General features: G+C 32.0%; 1 protein-coding gene across 1 annotated transcript in view; it reads left to right on the top strand.

Annotated features, from left to right (window-relative positions):
* The window catches only part of LOC133323755 (A-kinase anchor protein 9), a gene marked incomplete at its 3' end in the record, with an annotated part of 86,817 nt that overhangs the window by 49,665 nt on the left and 12,577 nt on the right, over positions 1-24,575 (top strand). The window contains exons 7-11 of the mRNA XM_061532676.1: positions 9,304-9,429; positions 9,842-11,014; positions 13,875-14,042; positions 17,714-17,908; positions 17,984-18,490. Coding sequence (XP_061388660.1) covers positions 9,304-9,429; positions 9,842-11,014; positions 13,875-14,042; positions 17,714-17,908; positions 17,984-18,490 — 2,169 coding nt within the window. The remainder of the gene's footprint in view (positions 1-9,303; positions 9,430-9,841; positions 11,015-13,874; positions 14,043-17,713; positions 17,909-17,983; positions 18,491-24,575) is intronic.

The following is a 24,575-nucleotide window of genomic DNA, read 5'->3' on the forward strand; positions in this document are numbered from 1 at the left end:
TAAAGATGCTAATTTCAAAAATTTCCAACTTCTTTCACATGTTCATTCATGTGGATATTTTGTTTTCATACAAAACTGTACAACTGTACTTGCTTGCGATTTATTTTTAAACTGGATTGACCCACATTTTCTAAATACAAGATGCAAACATGAATTCTGCTGAAAATTCAGAAAATGTTGCACTTTCAATGAAATTAATACTTCTACTAAAAGTACTAAAAATACTAAAGTGGTGTCGAAATAAGTGGCCAAGCAGCTTCATTAAAAATTCAAAATAATTTAAAATTTATTGGGAAACTATTTCACCTGTTTAAGAAGTTGTTGACTTAATTTTGCCAAAATAACTGTCCTGCCAAAGACTTTAGTAACATATCTTTTGTAAGGTCTTATACAATTTTTCGCTTGCTCATGTTTATGCAAAACTTACTCTACGATTAGTAGAAAAGTGGCGACCAATATGGGGCTTTGTCCAATTTATAATTGTTTTTAATACTTTGGGTCTGGATTTATTTTTTAATTTTATTCAAAGTGTTATTTCAAAACTCAACTCATTAATTACCGAAAAACCCACGTTGGGCGCCATTTTTTAATATTGATGTTTTTGGGTTTTTTTCAGGTTAGGTTATTATGCTGAAAAATAATACTAGTTTTATTTCATATTTTGCTCGACGTTTCGTTGGTCTTTTTCCAACTTTTTCATGAGCTGGTTTTATTGATCTTTTAATATTTTTATTAAGTAATAGAACTTGGGCGCCAGATTGACTTTTACTTCAATCAAAGACAAATTATAAACCAGTAAGGAAAGCAGTAAAGTCGGACGGGGCCGACTATATGATACCCTTCACCACTATGGGTATATTAAACAGGACTATTAACATGAAATTGGATGAAATAAAATATGTGATATTTATCTACATGTGAATCTACCTAGATCTATCCATAAAGTATGTAAATCGACTTCAAACAAATAAAAATAGGTCGTCCGTTGGGCTATGTCTGTACTGCTACAAAACCCAACTACGTAATTCTATGCTCAAGTTTGTAAGTTGTGCAAAATTTGATGTCGATCTGACTAACATGAGGAATTTGATGCCCAATATACTTGAAATCGGGCAAAAAAATATATATGGAAGGTCTATCCAAATATTAAGCGATTTCAAACAAACTTGTCACAGGTTAGGTTATACTAATTCCAGAACGTTTTGTTCCTATTGGTTCCTTGGTGCGTCAATCACTTAAAATCAATCTAAATTAAAAGGGATCTATATCTAAATCTGAACCCATTTTCACGAAACAAGGCAGATATCACTCTAGGCTCAATTCAGTACGTTATGCCAAATTTCGTGCAAATCGAAGGATATATAGCGACTTTGGTGCACCATTTACATGAAATCGGACGAAGCTATATATGTGAGCTATATAGAAATCAGTACCGATTTTCTCGAAACTTGGCGGACATCACTCTAGGCTCAATTCAGTACGTTATGCCAAATTTCGTGCAAATCGAAGGATATATAGGGACTTTGGTGCTATATATGGGAGCTATATAGAAATCTGGACCGATTTTCTCGAAACTTGGCAGACATCACTCTAGGCTTAATTCAGTACGATATGTCAAATTTCGTGCAAATCGAAAGAAATATGGGGACTTTGGGGCACCATTTACATGAAATCGGACGAAACTATATATGGGAGCTATATCTTAATCTGGACCGATTTTCACGAAACTTGGCAGACATTATTCTAGGCTCAATTCAGTACGTTATACCAAATTTGGTGCAAATCGAAAGATATATAGGGACTTTGGTGCACCATTTACATGAAATCGGACGAAACTATATATGGGAGCTATATCTAAATCTGGACCGATTTTCACGAAACTTGGCACATATCATTCTAGACCTAAATGATAAATCGACTTAGAAAGTGATTCTATGCATATTCTCAAAAGGAACCATGGGTCTATCTCGATTATTTTTGCCTGTTACAAACATATGCACAAAGACATAATACCCTGTACCACAGTGTGGTGAAGGGTATAAAAATGACTTTTCTTTAAGTGACTTGGTATAAGATGCTTGACTTAAACTCATAATGAAGAATGCATATGAAGTGAAACTGTAATAAAGGACGTCCAGTATAGGACTCTGCTCTAGGTTTTTTGCGAATGAGAATATACATATTTTCTATCGGCATTATTAGCCGAGCTGTCCTTTAGTTCTTCATTAAAAAATATATAGGGTTTTATTAGGTTCCATGTAACGATACCGAACTTATCTATAACCCCTTTCAAATGCGTTAAAGATCAATTTGGCAATTCGCGTTTTTATTTCTCGTTGTAGATCCTTAATATAGACCCGAATTAAGGTTCCGCCCATTCAGGTAATGGATGGTTGAATATTTTTCGGGGATTATATTGTCTGTATTTAGTATTAAGATAATTTATTTTTTTTCCATAATTTATTTTCTTTGTTTATTTTAAATTCATCATTATTAGAAGTTGGTATGATCTTTAATGAACAGAATTTCCTCTGACAAGACCAAATCCTCCCCGTCAGACCAAATCCAACAACAAATGACGCCCAACATTGAATTTGCTAATTATTAGTAAATCATTATTATGTGCAAACTGATAATCAGAATTTATATCCGTTTTCTTCCTTCAAAGCCAAAGTATAAAAAATATCGTCTAAGTTGAAATTTAGGGTTGTATTTCGAATAAATAGAGTTTTTGCTATTCAATTTCAATATCACAAATCTGTAAACAATTAACACTTTCTTTTCCTCAAAATCAGAGTGTAGATGGAGCGCAACATCGGGTTTTTACCTATTTTTATTTTATCGATCTTGCAAAGAGAATTGCTCTATTTATTCCCTCTGATCAGGTCCAAGAACCAATGGCGCCCAACATTGCTTTGTTTGTTTGTTCTCTGAAATGTGTAGAAACTTGCATGGAACACTTGAAGTTACTGTCCTCAATGATAATTAAGTCAAAGTCAATTTCAATAATTTGGCGCCCAACATGCATTTTTACTGATATATACTTTTTGTGTTTGTAACCGATCTCAAAAGATTGTGTGGACTTAAAGTAAGCATTTGAATAGAATGACCCTTCCAACATTCCTCTTTTTATAATTTTAAAATGAATTTAAAAATGGCGCCCAATGTAAAAATTAGAGTTGCATTTAGTCGGCCAACTGATTTTGTTACCATTCTCAGAAGTTTGTGTGGACTCACATTAAACATTTGAATAGAATGACCCTTTCAACATTCCTCTTTTTATTACTTATTACATTTGAAATGAATGCAAAAATGGCGCCTAAATACTGAACTAACATTAAATATTTGAATGGAATTACATTTTATTACATTTGAAATGAATGCAAAAAATGGCGCCCAACGTAAAATTTCGAGTTGTATTTAGTACTCCATTAATAAATTTAGTTAACACTTTGAATGAATGGATTTTCCGCTTTTCAATTTTTATATCACAATTCTGTAAACAAATAGTAAGCGTGCTAATAACATCTGCAGTATTTTCATTGTTCTAAAACTGTGAATGAAAATTGGAAAACAAAATAGCGAAAAATGCGCAGATGCCAGGGTCAAGTATACATTTTTCGTGGGTGAATGGAAAGACAAAAATAAATAAATTGTGATTTTATTTTGGATGAACAAAGGCATAATTCTCTTTGTCTTTTAGAAAAGGTTGTCTTCTTTTATTTATTTTCCGTTAAAATTTCATATTTTTCAAAATAATACGCTCAATTAAACCTCAATTATTAAATTGTCTTTTTTTATTTGAATTGATTTTTAAAGTTTTTTTTTTTGGGTCGGCATATGGTCACACATTGCTTTGGCCAATTAATGATTTCTAACATTTGTTATTAGAAAGAGGACAGATTCTTTCTTTGATTCTCATGCTTTTCAAATAAATCAAATTCAATTAAAACAAATTCCGTGGAGTAGAACAAGTGTTCTTAGAACATTTATTTAGAATTAGAAATAAAACTTCTCTACAAAAACGAATGCGTTTGGGGAACTTTAAGAGTAACGTACAACTTGCAATTGCTACGACTTTATAGAATAAACATTTTTTATGTTGAGGCATGTTTGATATCATCTCTTCAACTGCATTTTCGAAAAAAGAAAAACACATACCATCCAACGTTTAATTAAGAATTATGCTGATTGATGACCCACAAAAACTCCAGAGTTTTTATTTAAATACTATGCGGATGTTGTTGCTGTGGATGATCTGGGAAACAAGACGTAGAAGTCGTCTGACTATGGGTTGTTTTGTCTTTTTTGTGGTATATGTCGCGCCGTCGGTACCAATTTATGTTTACACTTCCCTTTAATGAATTTGTATCTCTTTTTTTTTTGAAAAGAGTGGTGTGATGTGGTGTTGGAGCGACGGGGGTGTAAACAAAACACAAGACAATCATTAGTTGTTGTACGTATGTCTGATGGTGGCATGTGTTATTGGTTTGTTGTCGAACATTTGACTTTCAGAATATCGGAATATCTCGCCTTTCACTTATTTGTCTACAACAAATAATTGACAGATTATTTGATGTAAAGTGTCATTGTGTGAGTGTGTGTAACTATCTGCTAAGCCAACTTCAATGAATTTAGCCTATTTTTAGTCTCTTTCCTCTTGGAGTACTATGACATTTCCTGTCTGAAAGGATTTCGAAAGAGAGAGTTGTAGTTGTATTATTGGATTATGGACATATTTTAATTAAAAAATGTAATTAGAGTTGTATTTCAAGGGATGGGGGAAAGATCTGAAATATGATAACTGTGAGATGTGCGGAAACGTGATGTTATTAGGGACAAACATCAAAGGGTAGATAATTTTGGAATAAACAAGTAAAAATGACGTTAACTTCGACCGGGCAGAAAAAAGTCGTATATATTTGACTTGCCTATTAAATATCGGAGACTTTCTGAACTCAATCAACATTGATACTCCTCATCTTATTTTATTAGTTCTTTGTTTCCTTAATTATTGGTTTTTGTATACCAGCCTGTCCTATATGATAGGACTGCCATCTATCCTTGTCTAGAAGAAACGTCTCCTTTAATTTTGTGCAGTGGTTAGGGTCCTTGCTTATGTAGTGTTTCATTTTTTTCTGTTTGGGGTGTCAGGGGGTTTCGGATGGATGTTGCCATTTCTCTCTGTGTGGTGCTATCTACCGATACTGAGGTTGGTTATTAGATGGGGTTTCCGATGGAAGGGGATGTAAGCTTCCTTTTCCTTTCCTTTAAAGAATACTCATTTCCAATAGAAAAGCAGTAAGGAAAGTAATAAAGTCGGACAGGGCCGACTATATGATACCCTTCACCACTTTGGGTATATTCTACATAGTCTCCTAACAGACGTCGCCTTTTCGAAAGAACATTGACATATATTAGAATAAATGGTGCACCAAAGATATATAAGAACTTGGGTGCATCATTTCTATTAAATCAGACGAAAATATATATGGGAGCTATATCTAAATCTTGACCGATTTTCACGAAACTTGGAACACATCATTATACACTCAATTCAATACGTACAAATTTCGTGCAAATCGAAATAAATTTAGGGACTTTTCGGAAGAAAATATATATAGGAGCTGTATCTAAATCTGAACCGATTTCACGAAACTTAGCACACATCATTCAAGACTTAATTTAGTACGCTATGCCAAATTTCGTGCAAATCGAAAGATACTTAGGGACTTTGCCGCACCATTTACCTTAAACCCCACGAAAATATATATGGGAGCTATACCTAAATCTGAACCGATTTTCACGAAACTTAGCACACGTTATTCTAGATTTAATTTAGTGTGATATACCAAATTTCGTGTGAATCGGCAGAAATACAGGGGCTTTTGTTCGCCATTTACATCAATTCGGACGAAAATATATATATATATATATATATATATAGCCATATATAAATCTGAACCGATTTTCTTCAATAAGGTTCGCCCTTGGGCCAAAGAAGTGAGCTGTGCCAAATTTCATCCAAATCAGATCATAAATGCGACCTGTACTTTGTTTAAAATTTAACATCTACAGACGGACGGACATGCATAAATCGACTCAGAAAGTGATTCTATGCAGATTCTCAAAAGGAACCATGGGTTTATCTCATTACCTTTTGCCTGTTGCAAACATATGCACAAAGACATAATACCCTGTACCACAGTGTGGTGAAGGCTATAAAAATTGCCAAAAATATATTTCTTTTAATATATTTTTTAAAGATCCGCCTTACAAATCCCCATTTTTTGCCCATCCCAAAAATCTATGACATTGTAATTAATTTGTCTACATATTCTTTACACCCGCAAAATAAACTTGACCCTGGCATCTGGAAAAAATACAATATTAAAATTTGGTCTGCTTTGTTTTTCAATTTTCATTGTGGATAAATAAAAGAAAACATTCACACAAACCAAAATCATATAGCCAAAGATTTCATTAGCAAGGTCACTAAGTGGTTGAAGAACAATAGAAATAACATTGAGGAGAGGGAGAGAAAATATCATTCTTTGAAAGAATTATTGTAATACATAAAATACTAATCTGATAAAAGGCACATAAGAGCATTACGTTGGGCGCCATTATTTGCTTTCACTTACAAAAAGGGAAAAGTGACCAAACTTGGAGTGGGGAACTATCAAATAAAATTCATACATGTGATAATGGTTATTAATTGTCAAATGGGACACACATTGTTAAGGATGATATTATTGCGGTATAAAACGTTCTATAGATAGTGGATTTCAAGCATCTACAGAACCCAACGTTGGGCGCCATTTGTTTCATTTTAACATTAAACAAAGACCCTTTATTATTTTCCAAAAATATTTTTAAAATGTTAGAAATATTGTTGAGTTCAATATTGTAAATCAGAGACTTTCCAAATGCATTAAACTTTCGGGGATTGTTATGGTCCAAAAGAAGGCCTAAATTTCTGATTTGTTTTTAAAATCATCGATATATTATTTATATATTTAGTTTTTATTTTGAAAATTCGGAAGTTGTTGCCCAACAGAATACTCAAGATAGTTTCTAGAAGGTGATTTTTATATTTCTCTAAAAAATCCAGGGTTCCTATGAGGGATTGTTTTCTTATTTAATCCACTAGTTTTTTCCTAAAAGAATACTTTGAGGCTATCTTGATATTTAGTTAAAAAATAATAATTCAATTATCACAAGGTACATTCTAAAATAATTCCTTAAAAATACCCCCAAAACCGTGTTCTAAAGAGCATTTTATTACTTCTTCCTTTAAAACCCAAAATTATTGCCCAGAAGTCTTCTCAAAATATTCGGAAATCATCTTAATTACAATTAATAACAGAGGCTAAAGCCTAAATCCAAAACCATTATAGCAATAATCAAAAGATTTCCTCGTTGGGCGCCATTATTGTTTTTTTTATTTAAAATTGATAAGAATTATGTTGCTGAAACTGATGTCATTCTATTCATTAAAAATTCAATGTGTAGAGAATTTTGTTTTTTGTTGTTGTTATAAATGTCCAAAGTGATGAACAGAACTCCACGTTGGGCGCCATTATTGTTTAAAGTTCAATAACATTGCATCAATTTAATGTTGCAATGCTAAATATTCAGGTTTTCTTAAAAAATCCTAAAATTATAATTGCAATAATCAACAGTACTCCACGTTGGGCGCCATTGTTATTTAGTTTAATTTCAAGACAAATGACTATATGGAGAGTTATAGTATCAAATCAAAATTAAAATATAAATATCCAACGATGCAATTCAGTAAACCCATATATATAGGAAAGAATTCAACGTTGGGCGCTATTTTTTACTTTCCTACTTTTAGAGCAAAGGCAATCGTATTTGTATTTTCGGTCGAGAAAGTTTTTTTTTAATCTTCAAGGAATTTATTGTTGTGATATTCGAGATTTGTATAATCATTTATACGTTTTAAACATTGAAAGGACTTCACATTGATCGCCGCCTTTGGAGCCTCACATCAAAAATTTAAAGGAACATTTTCTTTGCTCCAATACATCGTTCATGCTATTTGCATTTGTGGAATCAAAATTATATTAAGTGAATATCAAGAAAGGAGAGTACCTTAAAATTAGTTGATTTCCTATTAATATAACCCAATGTTGGGCGCCATTTGTATTTATAGTTCATGTTTAAACAAATGTCTATCAACATTTCAATTGAAACCCATTTTGTTAAACTAAAACACAATTTTGAACTATTTTAAATGATTTTGGCGAGTATATCCAATAGTGCTCCCTGAGAAGTGTGAAATCGGGTGCCATTTGAATTTGTGGACTGAACTCTGTAATCGCAATTCTTACAAAGAAAAATTTAGTTGGAATATATATTTTTAAAAGATAATTTTCCTAAAGATAAAGATTTTTTACTAGTAATAGAGCTTCACGTTGGGCGCCATTTGTACACATATTTTGTGATTAAAGAAATTTCAATCAATATTACAATTTGTGAGCATTTTTTGGGAATTATTGAAACAATTTCGTGTAAATTTGGTATTATAGGTTTATTGCTAAGACTCGCGCATTTTTTGATTATTTACAATTTCATTTACAATTTCATTAAAAAATAAACATTGCACAACTTGTTGGCCTATTTTTTGTTTTGTTGGAAGGGAGAGAAGTACAACTTATTTCTATTGAAACAAAACTTTCAAACATGTGTCTGTCATATGTTAAATTTTGGAATACCAAAAAATTACACACATGAAGTTATAAAAAGAGCGCCACAACATTTGCTACTTCGACTTCTTCTTCTTCTTGTTTTTTTCAAGCAACAAACGAAGGAAAAAAATAAATTAAATTTTTGTTTACGTCCATCAAAATCACAGCACATTTCCGTCATGCAATGGCGCTGGACGTCACAATGCAATGAAATCTGCAGCCATACATTGCCCACACACACGCACACATTTGCCACAATACCTCCATGCATCCCTTCTTATTTCACTTCATTTTTATTTTGCTTTCATATATTTTTTTCTTTCATATATTTTTTTCTTTCATATATTTTTAATTTATTAAAGAAAATTGTGGAGGGGAATCCCTTCAATGTAAACTATTTGCATTGCCAAGATATAATTTAATATCCATCATTATTTTGTAAATATTTACATGTTTTGTTTCAGTTTCAGACCAAAATGAAAAAAATCGTTTATTTCCTTTACATTCAAAACTTTTTTAATTTATTTTTTGTTTTCATTGAAATGTTGTTTACTAATTTGATCGTTAACATTTTTTGTTTCATTTGTAGACCTTATTGTCAGAATCAACGACAGATGACCAACACTGGCCGAAGGAGTTGATTTTGCTGCGTGAGAAATTTACAGCGAAAAGTCAATTAGAAATTGCCCAATTGCAGATTAAACATGCTGAAGAGGTAAGCCAAAAAAAGAGAGGAGATAATAATTCAATATAAGGAGGATAGCGGATAAAAAACAGACAGATTTATAAATCAGATTATTAATCAGTGACTAAAAGTAGGCCTCCCTAAAATCCAATCAAAATTTCTCTCAACCCCCTTAGAGAATTTTTGATTGCAATTTAAGGAATACTTTTAGGCATTGATTGGCCTCTGACCTCCAAAACGAGGGATTTCAAACCCCTTCGAGATTTATTGATTGGATTTTAAGGCACATATTAATCTTTGTTTTAAGGAACACTTTTAGGCACATATAAACCTTGATTGGATTTTAAGACCTACTTTTCACTTCACCCCCAAAATGATTCAAAGCTCTTCAAATACAATTTTTGAAATATTTTCTAATTTTTATTTCTCCCTCTCGTTGCAGATGTCGCGCCTAAAATTAGACTATGAAAAACAATTAAATCGCAAGAACAAACGTCATTCGACATTTGATTCGATACGCGATTATGAAAAGCTACTAAGTGAACGTGATAATTTACGTGAGCTATCGAATGCCTTCCGTCAGGTATTGGCAGAATTACTGAAATGCTTAAACAATTGTGAAAATGAACTGACAGAAGCCCTCATGGATGAGGTGCAACGTCTATTAACCTGTAATCGCACTTTAGAAGAACATAACCTAGAAGATTTTACCCTCAATACAACGTTACTCAATGAAACTTTAAATTCAACACGTATGCGTCTAATACCCGATGTCCATAATCTTATGGAAGTTGTTGAGGACCCAAGTCTAATTGAATATATTACCCAGAAGAACAACGATGTTTCGGAAGATTTCGATTTAAAGGATTGTTTGGAGTGTTTGCGTTCAGAGGCTTCATATCTGTTGCATCTCTCAGAAGATTTGGTTAAGAAACATAGCGTGAATAGTGGTCGTAAAGATTCCTATTCCAGTGAGAGGGAGAAAAATGATAGCGAACAGGAGGATGGTTTGAAGTTGCAACAAAATCGTCGTTTTGTTCGTGGCAATTCATTGAATGAGCAGCAACTACCCACCCATCATCGTTCGTCGTTAATGGGACAGGCGCAGAATTTGATATCCCTACCACCAGATTTAAATCGCCTATATTTGGATAATAACTCCTCCAGTACAACGGGTGGAGTTAATGCAGCGGAACTACATTTCCAATTGACAGAATTGAAAAATCGCCTAATTAAATCGGAAAATGATCGTCTCATGCTGCAACAGGAGTTGGATCACACAATTTCACGTAATTCCGATTTGGGTCAAGAGCTGCAACATTTGCGAGATCAGCTATCACAACTTTCTTCCATCAATAATGTGGAATATAATGAAGGTTATGGTTTGGGTTCATCTCTGGTGAAATCGCCACAACGTTTATCGGGTTCCGACCACTCATCATCAGGATTTGCCCAGTTGCAGGAGAAGGCAAGAAACATTCTTTCGACGCCCACCCAAAAGCAAACAAATAATGATTCCACGGCTCAGCTGCTACAAATGATTGAAGACTTCTGCCGTGAGGGTGACAAGGTTGTGGAGTGCAGTAAAAAAGATCGTGAAGATTTGCAATCGCAGGTGAGTTTTCAATTTTCACTTTTTTTCGATTTGTCTATTTAAGAAGTAGTAAAATAAAATTTGTAAATATTTGATATTAGAAAAAATTGTAGCATCGAACAAACAACAGCATGCTTAAATCGATATTGTGATTACATATATTTGTAATAGAAATTATTAAACGATAATTTTTAGATTTAAGTTTAATATTGTATCGTTCATAAATTAAATTAATAGCTGTAAATAAGCTTAAGATAATGTCCATATTTTGAAGTACAGTTGAACCTCTTTATGGCAATTCGACAATTGTTGAAACTTGGTTGAAATTTTCCACTCAAAATATTTTTGTGGTAATTCGTCGGTCTGGAATTGCGTCCATATAGAGAATTTCGACTGTGGTATAATTTTAACATAACAATAGATTTAATTTTTGTATATGTCGAATTTAAAACCTTTAACATATAATTAAAAAAATGCGTATCGGAGCCTAAAAGTATGCTTTAAAATCCATATGTCGTTAAATATGACTTTTTTATAGTACTTTCTTTAAGAATTTCATGGAAATAATTTTCAAATCCATACAATTTTTTATGATATCTATCCCCCGCGTTCTCATGGAACGAGGGATTTTAGAAATTACCTACAATCGAAATCGTTAATAAGGATACCGAAATCACCGACAAAATTGTACCATTTTATACCCTCCACCATAAGGTCTATCTGTTCTTTTGAAATCACGATAAAGATCGCAATATTTAAGATCCCTATCTTAAACTATGCACAGACATTGCTGGTACTCCTAGGATGTTTGGTATTCCAAATGGGATATATAGGTCCACGTTTTGGTATAGCCCCCATATAACAGTTCCCCCAATATTCGGTATTTCCGTCCGTCTGTCCGTCTGTTGTAATCACGCTATCTTCTGAAGGAATTGAGATAGGGTGCTGAAATTTTGCATAGGGTTGTCAGGCAGGTCAAGTTCGAAGATGGGATATATCGGTCCACGTTTAGGCATAGCTCCCATATAAGGGTACCTCCCAATTTTCGGTATTTTGGGGTTCTTGACCGAGTTTTTCAACTGAATTCGCTGAAATTTGATACGTTGCGTTCTTATTGGGTACTAAGTGTCTCCACAAAAAATTATGAGTATAGGTCCACTTTTTCTGGTAGCCCCTATATAACGGCACCTTCTAATTTTCAGTATTTTGGGGGTTTTGATCGTATTTTTCCACCGAATAGTCTGTAATTTAGTGTTTTGAGTTCTTAATAGGTACCAAATTTCTCCACAAAAAATTATGAATATAGGTCCATTTTTTCGGGTAGCCCTCATATAACGGTACCCCCAATATTCGGTATTTTGGGGTTCTTGAGCGCGTTTTTCAACCGAATTCGCTGCAATTTGGTATTTTGTAGTCGTATATGGTAGCAAATCTCCCTACCAAAAATTATTTATATTCGCCCCCCTTTTTGGGGTAGTCCCCATATAACCCCCATTTTTTTATATTAAAATAGTTATCTAATTTGTTCCGCGTTTTGGGTTTGGTTCTAAGACTCTGTCGTAATCATTTAACTTGCGGAGGATATCGAGATAAAGTTAGAACGTAAGGTTCGATAATGAACTATACATGAACTATAACCCGCATTTAGGCCTAGGACCTGTGTGGGAGGTATCAGAGGGAGTGGACCGATAGTCCACATTTTCGAACCTGAACTAAGTTTGGAAGAATAATAAGATAGGCACAGGTTGGATGAAATCAACATTTTCTGGAACATGGTTCACATTATGGTTTTGGTATTTTCCCTACATTTTCATTTCAACTACCTTTTAGTATATCTATGGTGGAAGGTATCCAAAGTTCGGCCCGGCCGAACTTAACGCTTTTTCACTTGTTAACACCTCTTTCCAACCAAATTGTCAGTAATTTGATATTTTGGGTTCTCGTTGCATAGCACATCTCCGTACTAAAAATTATGAATATTGAACCAAGTTTCAGGGTAGCCCCCATACAACGGTACCCCCAATATTAGGTATTGTGGGGATTCTCTCGACACTCTTTTTCAGCCGAATTGTCTATAATTTGGTGTTTTGGGTTCTCATTGTATAGCACATCCTTATAATACAAATTATTAATATTGAACCAAATTTCAGAGTAGCTCCCATATAACGGTACATCTCATCTCTGTACTAGAAATAATTAATATTAACCCAAGTCGGCATTTTAGAAATTTTGAACACGTTTTTCAACCGAATTGACTGTAAATAGTCAAATTTCACTACCCAAAATTATCTATATTGTTCCCCGTTTTGGGATAACCCCATAAAACGGTAGCCCCTATTAGGTAATCACTCTTTTTCTCAGGTCTTTTTCGGTACCTTGAAGGCCCTGTTATAACAAGAGTTTTCTCTTTATTAATTTTACATATTTTGGATGTCATTTTCGTGGTGGAGTGTATAAAAATTTCGGCCGGGCCGAACTTGATCATCGTTTTAACTGGTTTACTATAGCTTTAAGCAATTTCGACTGTAATTGGAATCGGTACCTAAAAGTATGTTTTATCATTAAAAAAAAATAGTTTTCCAAATTTATTTAAGAATTCATGAAATTCTGAAACTAAAAATCTTTCTTATTATTTTTATAAGTTTCACTAGGATATATAATTGCTAGAATATTGAGATATGTTTAAACCACATAATATTTTTATTATCTAATATTGCATAATTATTATTATTTCCATTGTATATTTTATTAAAAGTCTATATTTGTATTCAAATTTATTGTAATAATAATTGTAAGATATCCCAAAAATTTTAAATTATTTAAAAAATTAAAATATTATATTAAAAATACCATAACTTCGTTAACAAAAAAAAACCCCTAGATTGATACCGCTGATAAACAACTAAAGGCAACACGGCAATTCCTTGAAGAACAAGCCATTGAACGTGAACAGGAACGTGATGAGTTCCTAAAGGAAATCGATAATTTAAAAGCTCAACTAAGAGATAAGGAAAAGGAACGTTCATCGTATGCCAATGCCTCTGAGGAGGTGAGTTCAAAACACTGATTTTGTAGATTACCCATCAAGAGTCTACTTCAAGTACCCCCTTTTTCGTTCCACTGCATTTAATAATTTTGGTTTGGTTGTTTTTTCGTTCTTCTATTTCCTTTGCTTTGAAATGGTTATGGATTTCGTGGTTCTTTTTTTCTTTATGGATTCTGAATTTGTTATTATTATTTCTATTGGGTTTGAATTGTACAGTTTTTGCTTTAATTTTTTTTATATTTATATTTTTGCAATCTTTCTTGCTTTGATTAAAAAACAAAAAAAAAAATGTTATAATATCTTGAATGGTTTTGCTTTTTATTTTTGTAAAAATAGTTTTAAGTTGTGTGTCTTTTATATACACTTTTATAATTTATATTGTTATGGTTTATTTGCCTTTATAAATAATATGTTTTTATATATTTTGGTAATGGTTTTTAATTTTTATTATATTTATAAGCATTTCAATGTAAATTTATAATTTAATTTCTCTTCACATAAAATACTTCAGTATTATTCAAATGTGATATTTCGTATGTATGATTTTAAGAATATTATAATAATATTTATTATGTAGTTTAATATTCATTTGAGAATTTCTCGTTCGAAAGTGTTAAAATTTCTTGGTTTTTTTAACTCATCAGTTACCACAAGCTTTTCATATGACTTTAAAACGGTATATCTATCAAATATCAAACATTATTTGTTTTAAGAATTTCATTAATAGGACCAAACTTTTGAGTTAAAAAATATTAAAAATATATGTACAGGCATATACATATGGGCTATTTTTAGACCTTACGTAGAGGAAAATTAATTTACAAAAAAATTTATTAATTTAATTTATAAAAAAATTAATTTATAAAAAAAATATTTCTAAAAATGTCCATTTAATTATCATGTTAGAATATTTTTTCAATTATTTTTAAAATTCACGAATAGTTCTCTACTTTGAAATCATAAACATATTTATGAGATAAGGAAGGCATTATTGAAGAATTAGGCTAACAAAATTATATAGAACAAATTCTTACAAATATTCTTTTAAATTTTTACCCATAAAAATATATTTTTAAGGTCTCCAAAATGTTTAAAAATTAATTAATTGACAACTAAAATATAATTTCCTCAATGTACTTATTGTAATGTAATCTTTCAATTAGGACCTCAAATTAAGGATTTCAAATGTTCTTAAAAAATAATAAACTAGGCACTCAAAAATTCTTAGTAGGCCTTAAATCTTTCAATTTATATATGAAACATCTTTGAATTAAGACCTTAAAGTAGACTACAAAATTTTAAAGTAAATTATTTAAACTAAATTAAAATGATTTTAAAGGGGACTCCCTATTCTCGGTTTCAAAAATTTTAATTTGCATGTAAACATCTCAACAACTTTTGAATATATGCCGATTTATTGTGTCTCCATGAGAGTTTTTCTCAAACTTTAAACGTGTTTTTCTCGAAACAGTGTTTTTACGAATGCGGGCAGATAACTAAAAGACTAATAATCCATCGTTCCAAATTTTAACACGTTCTTCTACACATATATAGCTATCGCATGAATTAATCGTTGAAGATCTTCCTTATTTCCTAACTTGATTTGTGGTCAAAAATAGGAAAATTTCCAAAATTCGAATTTCATAGGTCTGCCATTCGATAATGGGGGTTCCCCTAAGCCTAAAAGTATGCATTGTAAATACTCAAAATCTCAATTCAAGCCTTATTACATTTTTCAATTCTACAAGAGAAGATTAGATAACATAAAAAAATTAACTAAAGTGACTAAAATTTGTCGTTCCGAGTTCTTGAAAACCGTCATACATCTATGCAGAAAATTATCAACATAGTTCCATGTTTTGGCATGACCCCTTAATATAAAGGTCCCGGTTTGCTGTATATCGAAAGTTTTAGCCGCATTTTCCAACTAATGTAACTGTAATTCGGCATTCCTCTATCGTTTCGGTATATCAAAGGTTTTAGCCACATTTTCCAACTAATGTAACTGTAATTCGCCATTCCTCTATAGTTTTTTTGAAGCCTATAGCCGAATTTTAACACTGAAGTGACTGTAATTGTGCATTCCTGGTTCTTGGAGGATGATAAATATTAGTCTATACAAATTTTTAAAAATTTCATGTTTTAGGTCCTACCAAGAGGCCATACAAATTGTTTAAAAAAATCAACGCCTTAGGACCTACCAAGAGTCTATAAAAATTGTTAGAAAAAATATACGCCTTAGTGCGTACCAAGAGGCTATACAAATTATTCGAAAAAATCCACGCCTTAGGGTATATCAAGAAGCTATACGAATTGTTTAAAAAATCACACATTTGGGCCTACCAATAGGCTATACGAATTGTTTAAAAGTGTTCGTCTATGAAAATTGTTAAAAAATTCACGCAAGAATGGTCCTTTTTTAAATTCAAAAATACGCCTAAAAGTATGCTTCAAAATATCCCTTGTTTGGAAGTCTAAGAGTAGAAATTAAAAGCCTTTACCATCTACGAGAAGAGACAAAATTTAAAGTTCCAACTGTGAAGCTTGTAGAAGGTTTTATAGTAATCCAAAAGAATATTCTTGTAATGCCTATATAGGCCTAAAATTTGATAGTGTGCATTACTTTAACTTGGTTTTTGGATTATCATATAGGAGTTTATTACCCCTCATATATTATTTTATATTTATTTTACAGACAATTTTTTATTGTAAAATATTTAAGATATTTTATATTTAGTTAATGATTTATTTAATTTTATTTTTAAAATTTACTTATTTTTTGCTGTTCATTTTGCATGCTATTTGTTAATAATCTTCGTGTAATTGTTTATGTTTTATAACACTAGCTACAATATTTATACTAAAAGAATTACAAACAATTTTTTTCGCACATTTTCAAAACATCTAAAAATAACAAAAGGTAATACACTGAGGTCTCTTTTTATATTGATGTAAATATCAACATATTTTAGACTTTATTTGAAGAAATAATTTTCTTTTTTTAACAAAAGTTTATATTCCTCACAGTCCTCTATGAATATCTTCTGTAAATAAATACCTAAGTGTTCCCCTTTCATATATTCTGAAGTCTTTTTTTCACACACATCTGTTTTGGCTGTACGAACCATTTTCAAGGTTATGGTCTAGATGGTTTTGATTTTACTTATTTGATGTAAACAAATATAATTTTCAAATATTTCTCTTCTCACATTTTCATTATCACCCCCTTTTGCTTCAGCCCTTCACAATGCAAAGCAATGTAAAGGAAATATAAATGAAATCAGTCAATAATTTTGGTTAATACAAATTTTAAAATAAATTCAAAAGGGTTATGGTAAAACAGTCCGTTGGTAGCTTCAAATATAAATATTTTTTTATTTTTCAAATAAAAAAATAAATATTTTATTATAATAGAGTTCATTATTACCATGTTCTTTTGTATATATAATATAAAACACACACTCTCACATACCTAATTAACATAACCAACTAATAATTTTGTGTTTTTGCACGCTTCACTAACAATAATTAAAAAACAAAAGTTTTTCAATTAAAAAAGTAAGTTTTTAACACGTTTCTATTTTTTTTGTTAAATTTTCATTTACAATTTTTTTAAAATTATTTTTTTATAATATTAAAAATTACTAATTTAAATACTTCTCATTTTCACCTAGGTCGAACACTTAGAAAATCAAATACGTGATTTAAGCCAACAACTGCAGGACTCGAATGCCAAACGTGATAAATTCGAAGTGGAACTGAAGGCCTCCATAGATAAGATATTTGTGTTGCGTGAAATAATCTCCGATTTGGAGACCCAAGTGGAGACAAAGGCCCTCAATGAACATGTTATGGGTGAAAAGGTTAAGGTAAGTACTTAAATAAATAAATCACTTCCAATTAATTTTAATTACCTCTCTCTTTCTTTCTTTCCCCCTTTTCAGCAACTTGAGGACTATATCAACTCCCAATCACGTTCGAATGATGCCCTCCAGATGGAGGTGCAATCGCTAAAAGGTGAAATCGAACATGGCTATCAAATGCGTATCAATCAGCTGGAAGAGAAGCTACAAAACATTAGACCTACAGCTGAACAAAGTTTAATTATGGATCAAGTTGTTGAACAACTGCGTGATATTGAAAATACGTTGGAACAAAAAACTAAAGTTCTTGAATCGCTGCATCAATCGAATGCTAGCAGTGTTACGAGTTTAAATTGTCCCGAAGATATTTCCGCCAGAGGTGTAGGACCCACATCATTGCCCACCAATATTGAAACACCAAATCAAGGTTCACCAATACATCCATCACCGCGACAACATTCATGGACAATGGAGGGTGTGCAGCGGGTCGTCGATAAGCTATCGAAACATTCGCGTGTGGAAGAGGCTGCTGTGAAGAGGATTCGGGATTTGGAAATGCAAGTCAATCAAATGCGTAACAATTGTGTGGTGAGTAGAGAATTTTTGTATTTTTTCATTATTTAAAATTTAACGGTTAGAGAGTTGAATTTGATTTTGAAATAAGCTTAGGGGAACGTAAAAACTTCTTGAGAGCTTTGTGAAAATTAGGTAGTTTTCTATTTATTGTTAAACATGCCAAAGAAAAGAGCTTTGATATTTTTTGACATAATATAGAATTATTCCATTGGTGACAGCTTTTTATAGCAGTTTAACATAGCATAGCTTTAATGGGAAAGCTTTTCCTAATAGTCTCTGGAATCAGAGATGGATAGTTATACCCTTTACCACACTGTGGTACAGGCTATTATGTATTTGTGATTATGTTTGTAACAGGCAAAAGGAAACGAAATAGACACATGGTTCCTTTTGAGAATATGCACTTTCACTTTCTAAGTCGATTTATGCATGTCCGTCCGTCTGTCTGTCTGTTCATGTTAAATTGTTAACGAAGTACAGGTCGCATTTATGATTCGAATTGGATGAAATTTGGCACAGCTCATATATGGCCCGGGACGATTTTCCCCCTATTGAAATTGGGGAAAAACCGGTTCAGATTTAGATATAGCTCCCATATATATTTTCGTCCGATTTAAGGTAAATGGTGCATCAAAGGTCCTATATACCTTTCGATTTGCCCGAAATTTGGCTCAGCGTACTGAATTAAGCATTGATTGAAGTATGCTAAATTTCGTGAAAAACGATTCAGATTTAGATATAGCTCCCATATATATTTTCGTCCGATTTAAGGTAAATGGTGCACCAAAGGTCCTATATACCTTTAGATTTGCCCGAAATTTGGCTCAGCGTACTGAATTAAGCATTGAATGAAGTGTGCTAAATTTCGTGAAAATCGGTTCAGATTTAGATATAGCTCCAATATATATATATATATATATATATATTTACGAAATTTGGCATAGTGTACTTAATTAGGTCTAGAATGATGTGTGCTAAGTTTTCTTAAAATCGGTTGAGATTTAGATATAGCTCCCATATATATTTTCCTCCGATTTAATGTAAATGGTGCACCAAAGTAAATATATATCTTTCGATTTGCACGAAATTTGGCATAGCGTAATGAATTAAGTCTAGAATGATGTGTGAAGTTTTCCGAAAATCGATCCAGATTTAGATATATCTCCCATATATATTTTCGTCCGATTTAGTGTAAATGGTGTACTAAAGTCCTTATATATCTTTCGATTTGCACGAAATTTCGTCTGGAATGGTGTGTGTTAAGTTTCGTGAAAATTGGTTCAGATTTAGATACAGCTCCTATATATTTTTTCTTCCGATTTTATGTAACTTGTGCACTAACGAACCAAAGTTTGTCCGATTGTCACACAATTTTGTACAACAAACTGTAGTTAATATAAATTTATCTATGGCAAGTCTCGTTGAAATCGGTTCAGTTTTTGATATAGCTTCTACATATATATGTTCGTCCGATTTTTCTCAAAATTTTGCACAACGTACTGAAGTTAGTATAACCTAGAAGTTAGATATAAATGCTGCACCAAACTCCCCAAGTCGGTCCGATTGACGCAAAATTTTGCACAACGTACTGATGTTAGTATATATATTTAGATATAGCTCTATATCTATATAGCTATATATTTTCGTCCGATTTTTAGTAAAAGGTCACAAAAGACAGAAATTTAGGTCGTTTGCTACATAATTTTGCACAACGTACTGAAATTGGTATAGCTTACGTGTGCCAAGTTTTGTAGTAATCGGTTCAGATTTAGATATAGCTCCCATATATTTTCTCCCGATTTTAAGTAAATGTGGCCGATATGCACAAAACATACTGACATTAGTATAACTTAACCTGTGACAAATTTCGATGAACTCGGTTTAGATTTCGATATTTTGCTTTAAGTTTTACATTTACATACCTGACCAAATGAAAAATTTAGTATATGTTTAATTTCTTGTTTATGGTCCTTCAAAAATGCAACGTCTGTTAGGATTCCATGTTGAATATACCAAGTGGTGAAGGGTATCATATAGTCGGCCCCGTCCGACTTCACTACTTTCCTTACTGTTTTTTTTTTTTTTTTGAGTTATCCTAATCTATCAAAATTAATTCCCATCTCTGCAATGTTTCTCGATTAAAGCTTTTTTAATTAACATAAAGCTTTGCAACTATAACATTTTATAGCACTTTAATTTCCAGTATCAGTATAAGATCCGACTTTTCATTATGGCTAACATCCGTTCATAACATCAATCCCCCATCCCTTATGAAATTTTGTAACATAAACAAATAAGAGATCCCCATCCCCGTCGATATGATCTGCTGTGAGTGCCTATGTAACATTTTATGATGATGCTGCTGCTGTTGTTTGTTGTCTTATTCGTTAATGCTCATCTCGATGAAAGAGATGCATGAGAACGAAGAATCTCTGCATAACATAATTATTCCAATTTATCTTCACATCCACATCCACATTCCTCTCCACTTCACTCCTCTAATCTTCCCTCACATCTTGATGGTGAATATTTGAATGGGATGTGTTTTCGGTTTATATCCGCTTTTCTCTCATTTAATTCAATTTAGAACATTTAGTCTGTTTTCGATCTCTGTTGGAAGAACATTCAACCAAGTCCACCAAACACCCCAAACAAAAGAAAAAAAATCGTTTAACCGCCAATTAAATTCAATTCGAAATTTTTGTGTGTTTTGTGAAGCAAATCGAAGTATTTTTGTTTTGTATTGAAAAATGTAGTTTTTTGAGGATTTAGAAAAAAATATTATTTTTTAATAATAAAAAATTAAAAAAATGTTCCCCTTTTTAAAGTCATGTGAAATTTTTGAGAGCTAAGGTGTCATATAAAGTGTTTAGTAATTTGTTGTAATTTTTATTGTTGTTATCAATGCTACAAAAGCATGTAACCTTTAAAATGAGCCCGTTCAGGGTAAGTGTCTCTTTTAATTGTTGTAGTTTTCCAAATTTATAAAAACAATTTTAATATTTTGTTAATGTGTTTATTAAGTGTTTTGTGTTTTTTTATAATATATCCTATATATTCAATATTTGTTTATACATATTTTGTCAACAAATATTTTGATTTCGTTGCCAAATTTTTATATTATTTTTTATATTTCAAACAACAACGTATCATTGGACAGGTGGTGTGGGTTCTTCTACCAAAAACAATAGATAATTTTTATGATTTATTATAGGAAATAATAATAGTATTCAAACCTATATTAATAAAATGTAATATGTGAAAAAATTACTGAAAGAAAAAAAAAGAACATGAATCAATGTGTTCCTAAAGATGCCTCTTTTGGGCTAATAGTGCTTGAGATCTTCCGTATAAAGAAATGTATTCTACAGTCCTTTAATAGGTCTTTTACAGGACATTTACATATATTCAGAAGACCATTTATAGGTTTTCTGTAGACAATATCGATTATAGAGGTCTTCCCTTTGAGATGGTCATTTATCAATATATTTTTGTAAGGCTCTTCTCTATATAGAAGATGCTTGAAAAATCTATGAGAGACCTTAAAAAAATAAAATATAACTTGGAGTATATATTAAAATTGTCATTCCGTTTGCAAAACTTCGAAATATTAATCGAAGTCCTTATAAAGTACATATATTCTTGATCAGAAAACAAATCCTATGTCGATTTAACCATGTCCGTCTTTCTGTTGAAATACGATAGTAATCACAATATTTATGATAGAGCTTTGAAAATTTTGCACATACATTGCTTCTACTTCTAAGATATTTGGTATTGAAAATAGGGTAGGGTTTTAGTATAGCCTCTATATAACAGTACCTTCCAATATTAGGTATTTTGAGGATTTTGTTTTTCCACCGAATTGGCTGTTTATCGATATTTTGGTTTCCCATTGGTTGGCAAAACAATGAATATAGGTCCACTTTTTAAGATAGACCTCATATAACAACAACCCTTCAAAATTTCGGTACTTTGTGGAGTTTATACTCCATTTTCAATCAAAATGGCTGTGATTTAGCTTTTCTTGGATTTTGATTAGTTATAAAATATCCCTTCAAAAATTATAAATATTGAGTCAAGTTTCAGGGTATGTGATTTAGCTTTTCTTGGATTTTGATTGGTTATAAAATATCCCTTCAAAAATTATAAATATACAACGGCACCTCTCAAATTCGCGGTTTTGAGAAGTTTGGTTAGAAAATGGCCCTAACATAATTGATCAATATTGGACAACAATTCGTGGCAAAACGATCCCGTAAAACGACAACTTCCATTATTTTCAAAATTTTGGGTAAGTTTTTTAACCGAATGGACTTTAATTTGATATTATGGATTTTCACGTGGTAGAAAAATCTTTCTACCAAAAATTATCAACGTGGGTCCAAGTTTTGGTATAACTCTATACAACCCCCATTATTATGATTTTTGAGAAAGTTAGGGTCGTTTGCATCCGAATTGGCTATAATTTTACAATTTTGGTTGTCATTACCACTAATTATTACCAGAATTAGTAATATATGTCAATCATGGGCATAGCCCCCATATTAGGGTTCAACCCCTTCAAAAGCATTAGGTTGGGGAAAAGAAATCCATCTAAATATGACCCGTTTTGTTGTATGATTTGTTGCCTTTTTAAAGGTAACTTCATAATGCCTCTCTCATAGAAGTCCTGCTCTCTATTTGCAAAAAAACTCTAGTAGTCGATTTTCACAATCCTCCCTAAATACCCATTTTTTATCATTAAAGTAATTTTGCAACGCAAGAAAAAGATTATAATCGTTTGGTGTCAAGTCCGGACTATATGTCGTGGAAACGTGCACCGTTTTTTTGTATGATTTGTTGCAATTTTAAAGGTAACTTCACAATGCCTCTCTCATAGAAGTCCTGCTCTCTATTTGAAAAAAAACTCTAGTAGTCGATTTTCACAATTCTCTCTATATACCAATTTTTTATCTTTAAAGAAATTTTGCAATGCATGAAAAAGATGATAATCGTTTGGTGTCAAGTCCGGACTGTATGGCGAATGCATTAAAACTTCCCAACCAAGCTCCCGAAGTTTCTGGCGAGTTACTGTAGATGTATGTGGTTTATTTATTCACAGAACCAAAAAATTTTAGGTATTTTTAATTATATTTCTTTAATAAATCCTCAGTCCTCAAAAAATATTTTTATATAAATCCAGGCCTAATAGTTCTCAAGAAATATTCAGTTTATATAAAATAAATCCACACCTAAGTTGGCCCTTGAAAAATATTCTTTAATAAATCCACGCCTCAGTTGGCCCTTGAAAAATATTCTTTAATAAATCCACGCCTCAGTTGGCCCTTGAAAAATATTCTTTAATAAATCCACGCCTCAGTTGGCCCTTGAAAAATATTCTTTAATAAATCCACGCCTCAGTTGGCCCTTGAAAAATATTCTTTAATAAATCCACGCCTCAGTTGGCCCTTGAAAAATATTTCTAAAAAAACAAACACTCAGTTGGCCCTTGAAAAATATTCTTTAATAAATCCACGCCTCAGTTGGCCCTTGAAAAATAAAATATTCTTTAATAAATCCACGCCTCAGTTGGCCCTTGAAAAATATTCTTTAATAAATCCACGCCTCAGTTGGCCCTTGAAAAATATTCTTTAATAAATCCACGCCTCAGTTGGCCCTTGAAAAATATTCTTTAATAAATCCACGCCTCAGTTGGCCCTTGAAAAATATTCTTTAATAAATCCACGCCTCAATTGGCCCTTGAAAAATATTCTTTAATAAATCCACGCCTCAGTTGGCCCTTGAAAAATATTCTTTAATAAATCCACGCCTCAGTTGGCCCTTGAAAAATATTCTTTAATAAATCCACGCCTCAGTTGGCCCTTGAAAAATATTCTTTAATAAATCCACGCCTCAGTTGGCCCTTGAAAAATATTCTTTAATAAATCCACGCCTCAGTTGGCTTTTGAAAAATATTCTTTAATAAATCCACGCCTCAGTTGGCCCTTGAAAAATATTCTTTAATAAATCCACGCCTCAGTTGGCCCTTGAAAAATATTCTTTAATAAATCCACGCCTCAGTTGGCCCTTGAAAAATATTCTTTAATAAATCCAC

The sequence above is a fragment of the Musca vetustissima genome, unplaced genomic scaffold, assembly GCF_032173495.1.
Source record: "Musca vetustissima isolate MV318-11 ecotype Yass unplaced genomic scaffold, APGP_CSIRO_Mvet_v1 utg28465, whole genome shotgun sequence".
Classification (NCBI taxonomy): domain Eukaryota; kingdom Metazoa; phylum Arthropoda; class Insecta; order Diptera; family Muscidae; genus Musca; species Musca vetustissima.